Below are 17,859 nucleotides of genomic sequence, written 5' to 3'. Positions count from 1 at the left end.
CTATTTTTTAATTCATTTATTTCTCTGAAAACCTAGGGGGAAACTTTCCCTTCAGTTTAGTATTTAAAATTACTCACTATAAATACGGCATTTGCTTTGCTCCAAAGTGTTTCCTCTTATGAAAAAAGTGGAAAATGCAAAATGCATTTAAAAAAAAAAAAAGAGAAGAAAGGCAAATGAAGAGCTACCTTTCTTGGACACATCTAGTTCTTATATTCAGAGTTAAGATAGCAATTACCTTCTCAGCAGTGACGGCCAGCTTCATCCTCGTGTACCTCAAGAAATCTGAAATATCAAATAGTCAGACCAAGCTAGTGAACAAGGAGACTCTTCATGAATAATTTAGAAAATGGAGGTGGTTGGATGATACATACAAAAGAGAATTACCAACCGAATGCTTTCCCTAATCCTTCTAGAGCACCCTCTTTACCTTTCTACCCTACCCAACACACACACACACACACACACACACACACACACCCCACAAACACACCCACACATAATCACCTTCTTGTTCTGTTATTTGCTAAACGACTATCAAAATCCAAAATTAATAATACTTCTCCAAGATTTCAGTAATCTTTTAATGCAATTAAATGCTGCAGACTCCTTACTGTAAAATACTGTCTGAAATACTCACAATAAATTTATAATATTGTTATGTCAGCATTCTATGGTACCGTGTGGAGAAGAAAACAAAAACCTTCAGGCAATAAAATGACCTCGACCTGAGCTAAGAAAAAAATGATCTGTTTGGATACATGCACTTATTAGTCATAGTTTGAATTAGGCACCAAAATAATTTCAGTTTGAAAGCTTCCCCAGTTACACTTAAATGCAGTAAATTGGATGTAAAAGAACTAAATGATACAAAATCACTATTTCTAATAAAATTAATTATAAAAGCCAGTATGTTCCTGGCCCAGAAATAACCAGAATGAAAATAATAATAATAAAAAAACACTCCAGATTGCCCATTATTTTTACTTAACTTCAGATTGTGTGTGTGTGTGTGTGTGTGTGTGTGTGTGTGTGTATATGGTCTCACCACAGAAAAATTCTCTGTAATTTTGGATGAAATACATTTGTTAATGAATTGACTAGAAACTGTATGGCTATAGTATTTAAAACTGTAACTGTTCCAACAGCTATCAAGGATACTGAAAGTTCAGGTTCTTTATTATTTGTATTTTATTCCACAGCCTTATATTCTTTATACCTAAAGAAGGATGATGCTTCCCAAATAACATCAATATAGGGATATATTAACTTTTCTTTTTAGCAAACATGACACTAAGTGTCATATTCATTCATGAGAGAAGAGTTAAGCAAATTATTTTACAAATGAAATTTTCTCTTTTTTGCTGAATTACACCATTTTCTATGCATTTATGGTCATTTCTATGTGTGTACAGATAATTTTCATAACACTATCTTTTGACTGAAAAGAACCTGTTATTTAGGAGTCTTCACAAAGAGTGCAGAGCATGACAAAAAGTATATAATGAAAGAAAGAGTGCAGGTTTCAGGCTGCTTATCTGCATTTAACTGTTTTACAACTACCACCTCAAAATATTAGGGCGGTGTGGAGCAACTTTGTTAATTTTTGCTGTTTGGAGATGAACAGGGATGGAGATGCTACTAAGACCACTGAATACCAAACTGGAATAATAATAAAGCTGTCTTTTTAAAGAACATGCTTGTGTCTGTCAGTAGCAGCTTTATTTGAGTTTTTCACAGCTTTGTTTATATTAGCCCACCCCCCTCCCCCGGGTGCCTCTAGAATTAAACAAGCAGATATTTACCACCAACTTAATCTTTAGTTTTAAAAATATAGACCAAACTTTAAGGTTCTTTAAATTTTTGATCATATTTATTTATTGCAGAAAAATATACAAAGATATTTACAAAACAATCATAAAAATATGAATGCATTTAGACACCGGATCTATTTGCATTTTACCATGGGTCCTCAATAAATAAATAGAATGTTGTTTTTTGTATTTTAAGTATTTTTTTCCCCCTCAGAGGAAGGATGAAAAAAAGAATTAACTGACTATGATTTTGCAGGCCAGTTTGATCCCAGTATTTTTATTTCTAAAGGTGTTCTTATAGTTCCTCTGATTGTTACCATTTTAAAACAGAGAAAGTCCATAATGATGCCTTTCCTTTCAGTGGCTGATTGGCACGACCTCTTGAGAATGCATGCATGAAAAAAAAAATAAAAATAAAACATTCTTCGTCAAAAAAAAAAAAAACAAAAACACACAAACAACTGTTCAGACTTCTATCAGAATGCAGAGGTGTGAGGATGGTGCCGCTGCCCGTCTGGGAATCACTGTCCACGGGCCTGTCTCGCTTTCTGTTTTAAAAGTGCGCCCCACGCCCTGTTTCTTTGAATTTGGATTTTGCTCTTCTAATTTCCAAGAAAATCTTTGGCATATATTTTTATATTTAGTTATCCAGCTCCAGAGTCTCTAGACTGTCCATTTTCTCCTTCTCTGGAAACAATGACATCTGCAAAAACCCGGGAGGGGGGAGTTGGTTATTGTTTAGGTCTCTGCGGCTGTTTTCTAAGACTAGTGAGCACTGTTCTTACCACCACCACCGAGAAATTAAGCTGAACAACCTGGAAGGAATAAGCCCAAGGGCAAGAGGAAGTGGGTGGGCGGAAAGGAGGAGGTGGAATTTGTTTTAAAACATTAGTTTTAAGGAGAAGAGCAAAAACTGAAAGTCGGAAGAAAGGGAGGTGCCGGCAAAACTGTCCTTACCCGTGACCCCTGGGTGTCTCTGTCTCCCCTCCAGTCTGTCACGCACACTCACGCGCACACACACCCCTCACCAGGGCGCATGCCCCTGGAGACCGCTCTCCTTGGCGGGGTCAGACCGGCCTTCCCGGGACGCTCGGGGCGCGAGGCAGCCGTGCCAAGTGGGGTGGGAAGGCTGAGAGCAGAGTGCGAGAAGGGAGGAAATCGAGGTGGACCGGGAACCGCGGCCTGGCCGGCCGGCCGTCTACCACCTGCGAGGCGAAGGGGCGCGGCGGCGCGGGCCTTACCTAGGTCTCCGGCCCTGCCGAGGGGCGGGGGCTCCGCCTGCTAGTGGGACGCAGACATGGACCAGGCGCCCTCCATCCTCCAGACCGAGAAGGCGTAGCTGAGCCGCTCGTGCGCCACATAGCTGCAGCTTGCCATCTTGGAGTCCAGCTCGTCGCTCTGGAGGACCTGGTAGAGGAAGTCGATGTACCTGGCCGCCAGCTTGAGGGTCTGAATCTTGCTCAGCTTGTCCGAGGGCAGCGTGGGGATGATCTTGCGCAGCGCGGCGAACGCCTCGTTCAGCGACTGGGTGCGCTGGCGCTCGCGCACGTTGGCCATGACCCGCTGCGTCTGCAACTCCTCGTACGACTGCGGGCTCCCGCCGCCGCTGCTGCTGCCGCCGCCGCCCGCGCTCCCGCCGCCGCCCGCGGACTTCTTGCCGCGCTTGCCCTGGGCCGGGCTGCCCGGCTCGTCGCCGCCTCCGACGCTCCCGCCCGCGGCCCCGCCGGGCCCCGCGCCGCCGCCCGCGCTGCGCCGGCTGCTGCGTCGCTTGCGTCCCCCGCGCTTCCCGCTCGGCGGCTGCTGCCGGTCCGGCTCCTCCTCGCTGTTGCTCAGGCTGTCGTCGGCCGGCGAGGCTGGCGAGCCGGACACGTCCTGCATCATCTCTCGGGCGGCGGCGCGCGGCCTCGCGGGCCCGGGGAACAGGAGGAGAGCGGGGCGCCTCAGCCAGCCAGCGTCCCCCGCGCGCGGCGCCGGCCCGGGCGGTGAGGCCGGCCGAGGAGGGAGGAGGAGGTCGCACGGACGGACGGGGAGGCGGGAGGGAGGCGGGAGGGGAGGGACGGTGCGGATGGCCCCGAGGCCCAAAAAGAAGGCGCCCACGGCCGCACGCACACCCCGCCGGGCCTCCTGGGAGCGGCGCCGCGCCGCAGAGCCCGCGAGGTGTCTGGGAGTCGGACGGGAGCGGCAGGCTCGGAGGCTCTTATACCTCCGCGCGGGCGGAAAGTTTGGGGGCAGCAGTGTCATTGGCCTGACGTGGCGGGGAGGGACTTTTCGGAGTTTTATAGGAAAGTTTCCGCTTTCCAGCCCCCTCCCCCGTCCCACCTCCCTGCCTCGGGGTCTCACAATTCGTCCTCCCGAACCATTCAAAAAAGACCCGGCCCGGGCGCCGGCCCCTCCGCCCGCCTCCTCGCCGCCCTCCCCCTTCCTCTCCGTCGCCTTCCTCCGGCGGGCGCGGGGCGCTCTCCTTCCCCTCCGGAGCGTGCGGGCGGCGCCCCCGAACCCTAACGCAGCCCGGGGAGCGGCCAGAGGAGACAGTCCCGGCCGCGGTGACAGCCCCATCCGGAGTGGCTGCGACAGCAGCAGTGGCAACGGCTTCCACACAGTGGGTGATGTCTCATCTCGCCCAAGATCCCTCTAGGTCCGTGGGGCCGATCTGGGGTCGCTGGGACTGGGGGTGTGCGTGGCGGGGCGCGGGCGGGGGGTTGCCAAGAAAACCGTCCACTGCGGAGGGCACCCAGCGGTGAGGTGGACGAAGCCCTTGGCGTTGCAAGGGCCAAACCGCGGCGGCCCAGCCCCGAGGTCCTGGGCGTTTCTGAAGACGTGGCCGCGCCGCGGCAGCTGAGGGTTGGCGTCCCGGCCTGCTCGCTCGCCCTTCGGGGCCCTCCTTTTCCCCCTACAACGACCCAGTCTAACACTCCGCGACCTCCAAAGGACTGCGCCTGGGAAGGTGCTCTAAAGAGGCAGAAGTTCACCCAGTCCTCGGGGGAGGGAGCAGAGCCCGAGGGGGGCAGCGCAGCGCCTCGCGGCAGCCCTGACAGCTACAGCAGTGCCAGCCCAAGGGAGAGGACCCCGTGGCCGTTTCATCTCCACCCCCAAATTAGGCCCCGCTTTGTGATCCTGAAAGGCCAGCTTGTAAGCGAGTGAAGTGGGAATTTGATAGCGCCCGGACAGGAGGGGCTGCCTGCTCTGAGACCCCCTCTCCCAGCCCCCACTTTCTAGGGGGTCCAGTGGGCAATTATGCTTCCTGAGCCCCAAACGCATTCCAGTTACTTGGCTCTGCTAACATTTTAAGCATTTCTGTCTATAAGTTAAAACGTCAGAGCCCCAAAGAGGGTGTCAATGTAGATCCTGGCAAACTGGAAGCGACAAAGTTGGCGAACGGGAAAGAAAGCCGCCGCGGATAAGAAGCCCATCTTTTGCAAAGCTATACTCGGTTCCTTTTTGAAACGAGTTGAGGTGGTCCATCCCTTACATGGCAAAGTAAAAGGCAGTAGACAGTGTTGGGGTGGGGACAGAGTTTGGAGGCGACCACCGCGCTGGGAGTACCTTGCACAGGCTAAAGTCCGCCCATGGGCTCCTCAGTACGGACTCGCTGGCGGGAACGGTTAATTCAGCGAAGTGCCCCTTTCTGGGCTGGAACAAGGGTCGCGGCCGCAGATCTCTCAGGCTGTAGGCAGGAGCCCAGGCGACGCGCAGGCAGGCCACGTGGCTGTTCCCTGTGAGGCTTGCAGCTCTGGTCCTGGAAACCTTAGGGTGTGGAGCTCGTTGGGCCACTAAAGGGGTCAGCTTGTTGGGAGAAGAGACGGCGAGTGTTATTTCTCCAGCGATGGGTAAACAAGACTGTGCTTTCGTGGGAGGGACAAATTGCAGAGTTGGTCCCTTACCATTTTTACAAAAATATTCAGAAACAATGACTACAGCTTGTCAACTGGCCTGTTTGACGAGCCGCTGCCTTTACTGTAAAATCGTCTGTCTGAAAATCAGATTCGACTTGACCTCCACTTAATTTCAGTAGCGCTCTGGCCGTTCTCAGTCACTCCTGCACCCTTGCGTATGTGTCTTCCACTTACAGATTTTATCTCTTGGGAGCGCTTAGAGAATGCGGCAGAAATTCTGCCCCACTCTTCATCAAGTGTTCTTTTTGTAAACCCGAATTGCGCAGTATTCTGCAATTCTTATGTAGAACGTGGCTGCAGAAATCTTGAAACTTTTTTCACTTCAGCTTTTTTTAAAAGATCAATATCAAATCTTATTTTTGTTTTGTTCTTTTTTCTTTTAGCTGAGTTATCAAAAATAAAGAGATTGAATGATTAGACTCTTTCCTTTGTGGCCACGGGTAAGCAAGACAGGAAAGCGTGGCCAAAGTGTAAAGGAAACCCTACCTGACCAAGGGGAATTGGGGAAGGGGAGGGGAGCGCACAAGGAGCTGGAGGAGAAACCGAGTCCACAACAGCCCAGCAGCCAGGGGTCATTAGCCCGCCCATCTTCCAGTCATCAATCTCCAAGACTAGTTCTTAGATAAGTGAGCCCAACCCTTTCCTGGCACTAAACTTCTAGCTGATGAAGAGCTCCTGGCCATCGGGTACAGGAACCCCCAACCAAGGCTCAGGCGACGCTCTGATGCCAGAATACTTGAGAATTCAAAATGAACACCTAACCAGAACCATCCTGACCATGGAATCATTCAGCCAGAGTCACAATTGATGACTACTTCTAAGAAGAAATTTCTCTTGAACTGTTCTAAGGAGTGGAGGATAAGAGGACCTTTGAGTTCTTAAGTAGGGCTTGAATGTTACTTTTGGAGCAAAGGTATTGGCTTGCCAGGAGTTACCTCTGAAAATGGCTGGAGGTAGAAACTCCCTGCTTTACAAACTGCAACACGCCCTGGCTGATCGTCCAGTCTGCTCACGTACAGCTCTTTCTTATCTAACACTTTACCTAACAATTTTCTTTTCCACATTTGCTGGGGCAAAGATGGCTCCCTTTTTCCTTGTTGACAAGTCAGATATAATTCTGGATTATCTTATATATGCAACAACAATGGCAACTTCTGCAATATTCAGTTTAAATTTGAAGCGTACTTCTTTCTAAAATCTCAATCTTGGGATCGTAAAAACAATCTTAGAAATTTTCTTTTAAGGCTAAATTTTCCTTTAAGTCTGACATCCTTCCTAACTGGAAGGATGTCAATGGGGACTGCCTTCTTTGGGAATGCTAGAATTCAGTCATTTTGTCTACTTCTAAAATAAAATTCCCCAAAAAAATTTAACTGAAAAAAAATTTCCTTTGTACTTGAATAATGCAAAATGATCTTTGTTTTCAAACTGCAAACTTGGCATGTATGCAATCCTGCCTGAGGAATGTGTGCTGTGTTAAAAATTGAAACAAAAAATACTGTTAAAAGTAACAGAGTTAGAAATCTCACACTGAACGTATACAATAAATATTAAGTATCCTGACAGTTTGAATATGCTGTGACGCTTTCTTAGCAACAATCCATTATGAATACTTTTAGATAAGGAAAACAAACACACACTGTAGAATGTTTAGCAAGCTGGTAAATTCTGGAGCTGGGGCTTGCATAAAAAGTGAGTACTTCTATCTGTTCCTTCTCTTCTTTCTCCTCAGACTTTACATGGCCTATCACCTGTTTGTTGGCTCTGAGTTCTGAGAAATAATTTATCTGAAATGCATAAATAATGCACAGGAGCATTCACACGGAAGGAGATGAAAATTAGAAAGGCTGCAATTGGGTTACTATCAGATGAGGTAGCATAACTTAGATTTCATCTCGTTTTGAACACTCCAGAGTGACTGCTGTTTAAATGAGATAATTTTATTGAAGTGGAATGTAAAGTCGTGTCAGGCGACATGACTGTGTACAATAACTGTGTAAAAGCTTATTCTTCTTTCATGACTCTGGTATCCTTAATAATGTTTAAACACCTTTCCCTAAATAAAAACTCATTCTCTTTCTCGTTAAATGATGATTTAATTCATAAATTGAACTGATTCTACATTTTTCTATCTGAATATCTTTGAAAGTAAATATATATATATTAAAAAATTATAAAATTTGAAATTTTCAATCCAGAAATAAAAAGAAAAAGTAAAAAGCACAGTAAATTGAGATGCCAACAATACCACAAATGAAACTTTCAAATAAATGTTAATTTTTAAAATTGCTGACATTCTGAACTCAGCCTAAGGATGAGATGAGGAGACAGAGGTCTGACCTGTAGAAAGAGCGGGATCAGAATATGGAAAAGTATGGAGTCTTGAAGAGCATTTTTTTCCTTTTTTTCCAGGGGGTGTGTTGGCTGGAGAGTTGGTGTCTCAGCTGCCCATTAACCTTGGAAAACACCCTCACTTCACTTATATCAAAGAGTTGCTGGAATAACTGAAGAAAGAATGCAAGAAATAAATAGTTATTCATAAGAACTGTTATCATGGTGTCAACCTTCCTTCATAGCATTGTGTGTCTTCTTTTTAATCATCTGATGACCAGTAATTTAAATATAAATTGAATGATTTACATTTCTTGTTTTTTCAATTCAATTTCTCTTTCTGATTACTCATAACTTTCACATTTTTTCACTTGAAGGGATTTCCTTTTTTCACAAATGGCTTTTCCTGAAGCCTTATGTCCCGCGGCTGTTGTTTGGTTTGATTCTTTGCAGAAAACATGTTTTTTTGCCAGTGACCACAAGAGGACACAATTTCCCAGATAACTGTTCCATAGGAGAGGAAAGCTAGCAAAATAGCAAAAATACACAATATCATTTGGAGATGTCTATTTGATTTATGCCACTTTTATTAAAAAAATGAGTTGGCATTCAAACTTTTGAAGATTTTATAATTTTTATGTTTTTAGAACATGAAGAAAATACACTAATGTAGTTAAGGGAAAATGTTTCTTTTACATTGACAAAATTGTGTATGAAACTCTTGGTGACTTGGAATTTTACTTAATTTCCAAGCCATGTTTGGCAATGAGAAACAGTTTCTTTTAAACAAAAAATATTTTTCAAAATACCATTGACAGTCTGAATTTTTACTTCAGGCATTTGGGTTGTCTTTACATTGAAACCCATGAAAATTATGTTTTATAGTTTTCCACTTGTATTTTAATGCACATTAGGCTAATAATTAAAATTATTTTGCAGATACATGGAAAATGTGGAATCTTAAGGTACTGACTCTCGACACTTCCTCAGAATTATTACACACAATCTCTAAGAGACCCTTCCTCTTTTCTACTGCCTTCTCTCAGAAACATTTTAGAATATTTGATTACTTTGTAAATTAAATTGGATTATGGGTTGGTACTTTTCTGAAGATGTTCATGGTTCTGGTGGATTGCCACGACGAGCAGGCTGTGAAATCCTGCTTTCCTTGGAACTAAATGCTTTTGCTTTGCATTTGTATCTTCCTGCAGATACATCCCTGATTACTTTCTCTGAGACCGGCTAGAGTGAGTGAGCAAAGACTCTGAAAAAAAAAAGAAAGAAAAAGGAAAGAGTAAGAAATAAGAAAAATACGGAGATCAAGAGAAATGGAGCAGAATCTGCAGAGAGACGGTGAGAGAACTCGAACAAGTGAGCAAGAGATAGAGAATGAGACTTTGTATATAGGAGGAATAAAAGGCCTACCTGATAAGAGAAAGAAAGAAATGGATGCATTTGAGAGAAATATAAAAGCTCCAGGTTTATTTACCTCTGTTTTTGATCAAAGATACTGCCCGTCCCTTGATACAGACATTTAGATTGAAAAATTCCTGTAATTGTTGCCTAAGTCATACCAAAGTTAAGACAGGTAGAGAACCATTAAATTTATAATTAAGGTTGGTGTTCTTCTAATGGGTGAGCTCTGTGCTGAATTAGAGTAAAGATGGGGCAATATGTTGTCATTACTGGATCTCAGGGTGGATCTCATCTAGGGGAAGACTGATGTCATCATTTTTCCATGGACATGGTATTATTTTCCATTTGATCTGCATGTTAGAAGTCAAACTGTGTTTTTCCTGTTGGTTTGCTAGGGTCAATGTCTTTGCCCTCCCCACCACAGGTACCTTAGAAAAAGCACTGCAAGTGATGAATCTTGTTCTCACTCTATTCAAGACCTTGACACATTATAAGGTTCTGGTTCTGCCTAATGGTGCATTTGGGAGATCTGACATCAGGTTTCAACTGGCACTAGTTAACTGCAATGGATTTATTGATTCTTTTGTAATTTAACAAAAATGTGTCAATGTCTCTTAGGTTATCTGAGTAAGAAAGTTTAGTCCCTGACAAATACGTAACAGTATTATGGGAAATAAATTATGAAAACAATTTTGTAACATAAGGAGCTAAATATTATGATATGTGTTTGCACAGAATGCCAAGGAAGGACATTAAAACTGGACTGAGGTGATGAGTGCCTTTGTGCATTGGAGAATTACCTTAGTGCCATGGTGGTGGCCAAATACACTTCTAGGAACACTGTCCCAGACGGAAAGGCACAGAAAGGCTCACAGACCAAATTAAGATACACATGACATGTCACATGGTTCATTGAGTCAATCTGAAGCATACAGCAAAAAAGGGAAAATCTATAGCCTAGTTTAATATACTAGGATAGGTTGCAAATAGGCAGGAAGGATCATGCTACCCAGATCCTGTCGTATATGATGTTAATGTGTCCTAGGCTTCTTTCTCTCTATTTCCCTATATCAGTCTTCCCTTTGAAGATTGACATCAACTTTGAAGAGGTTCAAAGTTAAGGATAAACATGAATAGAGGATGAGACACGGGCAGATGCTCTTGTCCACAGTTGGGACTTGACATAGCCTGCTGAGCAGCCATAGATTTTATCTTTCTGTCATAGCCAGAGGACGAGTGGCCCAGATCGGATGTCCATAACAAAGAGCCTATTTAAGACCTCATGAGTATGAGTGCTTCGTGGATATGGGGTTCCTCACAAGCTTTATGACAGTTTCATGCTTACTTGGTCTTTCTGTCTCTTCCTGTTGGGTCTGCTTACACCACCGCCATTTAAGATGTCGCTCATGCTACTTGTTTGTATACTTCAATTCATCTCTTCTTGTTTCCCTGATTTTTTTAGTAGAAATAGTTATTCATAAAAATTATGGTAAGCGTACATTGCAGTTTTTCTGAAGGACACCGTAGTTCAGCTTTAGTCTTGAAGGATGAGAGGTAGTGAACCAGGTAAGAAGTACAGAGGGAAGGGGGAAGAAACGTTTACGGGTGCTGGGTGCAGTGTGGGCCAGGCACAGAGCCATGTGCAAGCGTGGCTTTTTCAGGAGCACGGAAAGACTTTTTGTATGGGTGGGGGTGAAATGGGAGAGGGTAGCTGCCGGAACTGATGCCAAATATTAGTTTCCCAAGATGTAAAATGAAGTAATTAAATTAGTAATTTGAAAAAGTCGAAAAACATTTAAATTTGAAGGGATTTTTAGAAATTATCTAGTCTAATTAGCCAGCTTTATAGATGAAATATTTTTTTTCTGGCTGCTTCGTTTATAACTCTACAATTCAGCCATAGGCAAATTCTGTGCTTTTTTTTTTGTAACCCGAAAGCATTTTCCCAACTGATAAGAATAAGTTTTCTTTTAGTTCTAGGCACTGCTTGTGGCCAACCGTGGGACTAAACTTCAGTGCCAAAAGTGATTAAAATAGGCAGTGAAGTGGTTTGAATGGGGTAAAAGGGACTCCCTCCAAATGCCGCCCGTGTTTCCCAAAGTCACGCTTTAAATCTGTCACTGGTAACTCATTGATTTGGGGCTGGCATTGTCCTTTCCAGTTCCTCTTTTATAACACAAAGTCCCCAACGTGAGGCAGCACATGGGATCACTAATATCTTTAAACAAATTTGATTGTATGTTGTTTTTCTCGAGAAAGGGGGACTCAGGCAGCAAGAGGACGCTGGAACATGTTGGGAAGGCCAGGCCTAAAGGAAGCTGAAAGGCAGGAAAAATTGTGAAGAAAATGAAGATTGTGGTACTAAGGGCTTTGCTGTTTTTCCTAATGTAGGAATTGGCCTGATACCATGGGCCTGTTCAGGACTTCCATGCCTTTTATTTGCTAACATGTCCTGTGGTTTTTTTCTCTCTATTTCCCTATATCAATCTTTCCTGCTGATGCTGTGCTTGAGGTCCAAAGTTAAGGATAAGCATGGATGGAGATTGAGTGGAGAGATACAGAGCAGATGCTCTTGTCCACAGCTGGGACTTAACAGTGTGGCTGAAACTGTTAGTTCTCTCTTTTGAGACCAGTTCTAGATAGATAGGGTACATTGAGCAAATGAAGAAATAACAAACCGCTTGGTCTTGTCTCACTGTCTTAATTTCTGTCAGTTGAAAGGTCTTGGAACCTTGAATTGTGTCTATCAAATAAGACATACTCTTCTATTTCACTGTCAGATGTGAGGTAGTAACAAAGAGTATTGCACAGTGTCTTTGTTTTAACTGTAATGGGCAGTATAGATATGGTTGTCTTCAAGAGTAGGAACATTTCCAGGAAATAAGAAGTGTGTATAATGAAGACTGGGAAAACAAAAATATCCACTAATGGCCATAAGCAACATTAATTTTAACTTTACAGTCAAGTTTTGGGCTAGAGAAAAGTAATAGTTATGTAGAAATTAACAAAGATATTAATTCTCAACAACATGAGAAGACTTGGACAATCTGAGGAGCAAGTAGATACTGTAAATGAATTATACTTAATTTATTTTGTTTTAATTGGGACATCTTCTAAAATATACTACAATCTGATTTAATTATGAAAAAAGATAAACTTTACGTCTAGATTTATATAACATCAATTCACTGTTATTTTCATTATGTTGATTCTTACATGAAAGTTGGGCACCCAGATTTTAAATAGAGATTCTTTAAAATATTCTATGGTAACTTTATAGAAAATTTAACATATATTTTAGATGGGAGAGAAAGAATTTTAAGAGAAAATTTGGTAAGACAGAAAGATTATCGTTTTACCTATGAGTACAGTAACAATCACAACTGCTTTATCTTGTAGCATTCCATGGGTTACTAGGTATAGTAGAGGTTCATATTGTTGGAATAATTTGATAGAATGAAAGCGGAGTAAAAATAGAACAAAAAAGGAATCTCGGCAATCTCCTCAGATTGAATTAGATTGTAATTCTACTTTAATTTATTGTCAAATTGTTTTTTTTTTTTCTTTGAGATGGAGTCTTGTTCTGTCACCCAGGCTGGAGTGCAGTGGCATGATCTCAACTCACTGCAACCTCCAGCTCCAAGGTTCAAACGATTCTCCTGCCTCAGCCTCCTAAGTAGCTGGGATTATAGGCATGCACCACCGTGCCCGGCTAATTTTTGTATTTTTTTTAGTAGAGACGGTTTCACCATATTGGCCAAGCTGGTCTCAAAGTCCTGACCTCATGATCCACCTGCCTTGGCCTCCCAAAGTGCTGGGATTACAGATGTGAGCCACCAGTCAAATTCTTAACACATCACGATTGAGGACTGGAGAAACTGCTTACAAAAATGCACTTAAATAAAATCATAGGATACTGGAGCTAGAAGAGGTTTCAGAAATCCAGAGCAACTCCTCCTTTTCTGGCAAGGCAGAGTGGCTCTAGAGAGCAGAGCAGTGGATTAGAGCCTGGATTCTAGAGGCAATCAGCCCGGGTTCAAATATGGCTCAACTTCTCACTACCTTTTTAACCTTGGATAAGTTACTTAACCCTTCATGCTTTCTGTGACAGGGAAAAAATAATGTACATCATTAGGTTGTTATGACGATTAAATTTCTAAGTGCCAACCCCTTAAGATGGTGCCTGGTACTTGATGCATGCTTGATATTATTGTTTTAACTGAGAACTAAGTTATGCAAGACCTTGTAGACTGAGGTGAAACTGCCCTCAATTCTGAAGGCAAAAGTTGGAGTTTAAAGGGCAAATGAGGAAATTAATTGATGAGCCGTTTCTGTTTGAAAAGCAACTATTTCTAAATCCATCCATTACCACCCAAAGACACGAAGTGCACACTGGGGACATCAATTGGAAGAAGTTTTATAATTTATCTATGTCCTGCCTGTACACCAATGGCGACAGGACACATGTGATTTCTTCGGCTTCTGTGCTGGGCCACACCTTTGCCAAGGTAAAGACTGTCATATTCAACTCTCTACTTGATACCACAATGTGGGATCCTCACAGGCCTCTCACACTCACTGCCACTCTCACACAACCTATTCCTTCCACCCCTGCAAATCAGTGATGGAAATCGTTTCTCTAATTGTTTAGCTTAGAAGCCTAAGAGCCATTATCAATACCTCTGTTTTTCTTAACTCACTCTCTCCTTCATCCACGTGATCATGAGAGGAGAGCAGTCTCCCACCAAGACTGACAGACTGGATATTCACCAATAGTAGGAAGTTGGTTTGCACGCAGGACAGTTCATAAAACTCTAACAGAGATGACATTGCCAGAGTTGGTAGCACTAAGATTCGCTGCAGCACAGTTTGGCATTCAGCAGCTCGTACTGGAGTCCCCTTCAGTGTTAGTATTTTCTTCCTAAGTAGGCTACGTGCCGCAAGAACACACCTTCTTCTCCTATTACTTATGGACTCCATAATGTGCAAAATAGATACTTCATTAATTCTTGTATATTGACTATTATTCTCTTTAGAGAATTACAAGAAGTTCAGGTCTTCCATAGGTCAAATATTTATCAGTTTACCTCTGTGTTAACTTAAACCTGCATTTAGCTAATATACACAAATAATAAAACTAAGTAATATCCGTTACTCAAAATCAGAGATTAAAAACACTTCTTTAAAAATATTAATTTAGAGAATATTTCTTTCTGGATTCTGAAATTACCCAATGAACCTATCTGGCCCTGCTTGCCCAAGTACAATAGTGAATAATTGGGACAATATTGTATTTTGTATCATAGAACCAGAAGGATGTGACACAGTGTAAGTATTGATGAGAAGGAAAAAGAACTACAGTAAAGCAGCCACCATCTGTAAATTATTTGGTTTATGTTCTTTGCAAAGAATAAATTTAATTAGTTGACCCTGAACTGGACGAGAAGAACCTTTCACCTGTGTAGTTTCAAAAGCCAGAGGTTTGTGTAATAAAACAGTTGGGAGAAAATACCAAGGGAGTGCCCAGTCGGTGGCTGTAGTAATTAGAATAGGAAAGGAGTTTGTTCTTTGACTGCTGAAAACATCGGTTCTGTCTTCTGATTTCTCAGGATTATACAAACATTTAAGGCGTGGTGCATTCCAGTCGTAATATGTCAATGTCACTCCATCAGCAGTCTTAGCACTCATGAGTATTCACTTGACCACAGCATTCTTGTGCAGCAGTAATTGTTCTGACCTGGAAATTGGTCAGTGTCTGTAGTATGTGTTGGCTGTTCTTTGGGGGAACGGAGAAGCACGTTAGGAGACCATTGCAGTAATCTAGATGAGAGGTGATTGTAACCTGAGCTTGAGTTGTAGTGGTAGAACTGGAGCTGGAAAGAAATGATAAGATTGCAGGTATGTTTTGAAAGTAGCCAACAGGATTTGTTAAAGGTGAGACATGAGGTGTGTGTGAGAGGAATGAAGGATGACGCTGTCTTTTGATCTATGCAAAATAAAGAGTGTGTTGGCAACGACTGAGATGAAGAAGGTTTGTGAATGCAACACATTTCAGGGGAGAAAGAGAGTTCAGTTTTAGATATGTAACTTTGAGTTGTCAGCTAGAAATTCAAGTGGCGTTGTTGGGTGGGCAGTTGAATATGTGAGTCTCAAGTTTGTGAGAGAGCTCTGGGTTGAGAGCTCTAGGATAGAATTTATAATTAACCAGCATGGATAGCATTTGAAGCTGTGTCACTGGAGGAGATCATTATGGGACTGAGTCTCTGAGACTCACTCCCATAGGGAGGAAGAGAAACTAAAAAAGTTGGTGAACACCGCTAGGAGGAAAAGTAATAAAACGAGGAAGGGCATAAGGATTAATGGAGAGAGTAAAATTTTAAGAAGGGTAATATTTGTGAAATTGGAGATAATTTCTTTCCCTAAGAAAAGACTAGGAGAAATTGAGAAGAAGCAATCATGCATAATATAATAGAAAAAATTCTGCAGAGTAGGGAAAAAAAACCCAGAGTTTACAATAGCACATTTTATTCTGAGCAAAGTTAATGAAAGTAGACTCAGATCCATAAATATTCTCAGAAAAATTTTGACCATTAAAGATGCCATCCTGTAGCGTCCAGGCGGAGAAAGCAGTTTGTCTATAAAGGAGTAACAACAGGATTTTTAGTTTTTCTCCATAAAGAACAAATGTCAAAAGAATGTTGTCCAGGCAGTTCATATACCCAGCTAAGATTGTGTGTTACTACATAAAGTGTGAAAGGACTATGAAAATACCATTTGACCCCTTATAAAAGCGAAGTCAAGTATATTTTTTACTTATTGAGAATCTTACTTCCAAGAACTGTGGTGAGCAATGATACCAGTAAACATAGAGATTTAAATCTAATCAATTGTTACCAAAAAAAGACAACAAGAGTAAGTTCAAAAGTAAACTACACATTGTTAAACAAGAAGCATATCTTATGAAAGTATTCATGTATTTATAAATACACTCTTAATTCCAGAAATGGATTTGGGATAGATAACAGAAATCTAAGCTCAGCAAGAAGACCATGAAGACAAGTGAGGTAAATTACTCAGAGTATGAAGAATATAAAACGTAGCTGAACTGGCCTAGAATGTATATTCAATGTCATGTGTTTTACAGTGGTGGGTCAGGCAGCTAGCTCTCTGAAAGTCTAGTAAATGATGTGAACAGATTTTACAAACAATTGTGAAGATTCATAGGCCCTCTAAGGAACTACGTGCACACACATACGCCCTGTCCGGAAGAATCCCAACTATTCCTGGTATTGTGACCTGAAAAACTTTTTTCCACTTAAGTTCATGGAGAAATAAGCACTGAATGTAATCAAGGACACTATCCTTGACTTCTTGACAACGTGCATGTTAAATAAATACCCACTAAGTTTCACAGAACTGTTTTTTGTTTGTTTCTTTGTTTGTAGAGACAGGGTCTTGCCGTGTTGCCCAGGCTGGTCTCGAGCTCCTGGACTCAAGGAATTCACTTGCCTCAGCCTCCCAAAATGCTGGGATTATGAATGAGAACCACCATACCTGGCCAGAGCTGTTTTTTTTTTCTTTAAATAATGTCACTTAATATAGGTTTACAATATGGTGGCAAAAATGAATTACTCTAAGTAATTTTTACCAAAAGCTAATGCTTTCTGATTGTGTGGTTTAATCTCGCTATAGGTTTTTGAGTGTCTAGAGTGATATATATTCTTCTAGTCATCATTAGTAAATATTATCTTTCTTAGCTGATACACTGAAAATTATTGAGAAGTGATTTGAGATTGTGATCCCTGAAATTTGATAATAAAATGCTATAATTTAGGTTACCAGGGAGGTGATATTCTTTTGAGAGAATCACTGAGCTCAACCAAATCTTAAATGGAACACCTGCTTAGCTGGAATGCTTTCTTGCCCCTCATTTGAGATAAGGATATAGTAATTAACCATTCAATCATCACCATCATCATCTATAATTCAATACTATTAGTTCAAATCTGATAGTATTGACTTGAATGGTCAGAGAAAGTCACAGCAGACATAATCTAAAAGCAGGCGATACACAAAGACTCAAAACAGAGAAGGAGGAAGATTTATCAACCAATCAGAGAGTAAAAATAAACAAATAAAAAGCAGGAGATGTAATTCTCGCCTCTGATAAAGTAGACTTTAAAGTAACAAAGAGCAAAAGAGGCAAAGAAGGATATTACATAATGGCAAAAGGATCAATGTAACAAGAAGAGCTAACGATTTTATAGATCAACGAGACAGAAAATTAACAAGGTCATCCAGGACTTGAACTCAGACCTGGAACAAGTAAACTTAATAAACATTTAAAGAACTCTCCACTTCAAATACACAAAACATACATTACCGCCTCACACCTATTCCAAAAG

At 42.1% G+C, this 17,859-nt stretch overlaps 1 protein-coding gene across 1 annotated transcript; it reads right to left on the bottom strand.

The window, feature by feature from the left end:
- Positions 1–1,851: 1,851 nt before the first annotated feature.
- Positions 1,852–3,983, bottom strand: TWIST1 (twist family bHLH transcription factor 1). The gene is made up of 2 exons (XM_064380326.1): positions 3,056–3,983; positions 1,852–2,517 (listed from the first exon to the last, which is right to left on the bottom strand). The coding sequence occupies exon 1, from the start codon at positions 3,693–3,695 to the stop codon at positions 3,096–3,098; it is 600 nt and encodes a 199-aa protein (XP_064236396.1). The 5' UTR covers positions 3,696–3,983; the 3' UTR covers positions 1,852–2,517; positions 3,056–3,095.
- Between the last annotated feature and the right edge of the window lie 13,876 nt (positions 3,984–17,859).

The sequence above is a fragment of the Aotus nancymaae genome, unplaced genomic scaffold (assembly GCF_030222135.1).
Source record: "Aotus nancymaae isolate 86718 unplaced genomic scaffold, 86718_ANA_hifiasm-v0.15.2.pri h1tg000025l, whole genome shotgun sequence".
NCBI lineage: Eukaryota > Metazoa > Chordata > Mammalia > Primates > Aotidae > Aotus > Aotus nancymaae.
The sequence above is the reverse complement of the archived record's forward strand: the minus strand, read 5'-3'. Positions and strand labels throughout refer to the sequence as shown.

What these genes read in the sequence shown, in the direction of transcription:
- TWIST1 (XM_064380326.1), bottom strand. Translation starts at nt 3,695, where the DNA reads ATGATGCAGGACGTGTCCGGCTCGCCAGCCTCGCCGGCCGACGACAGC.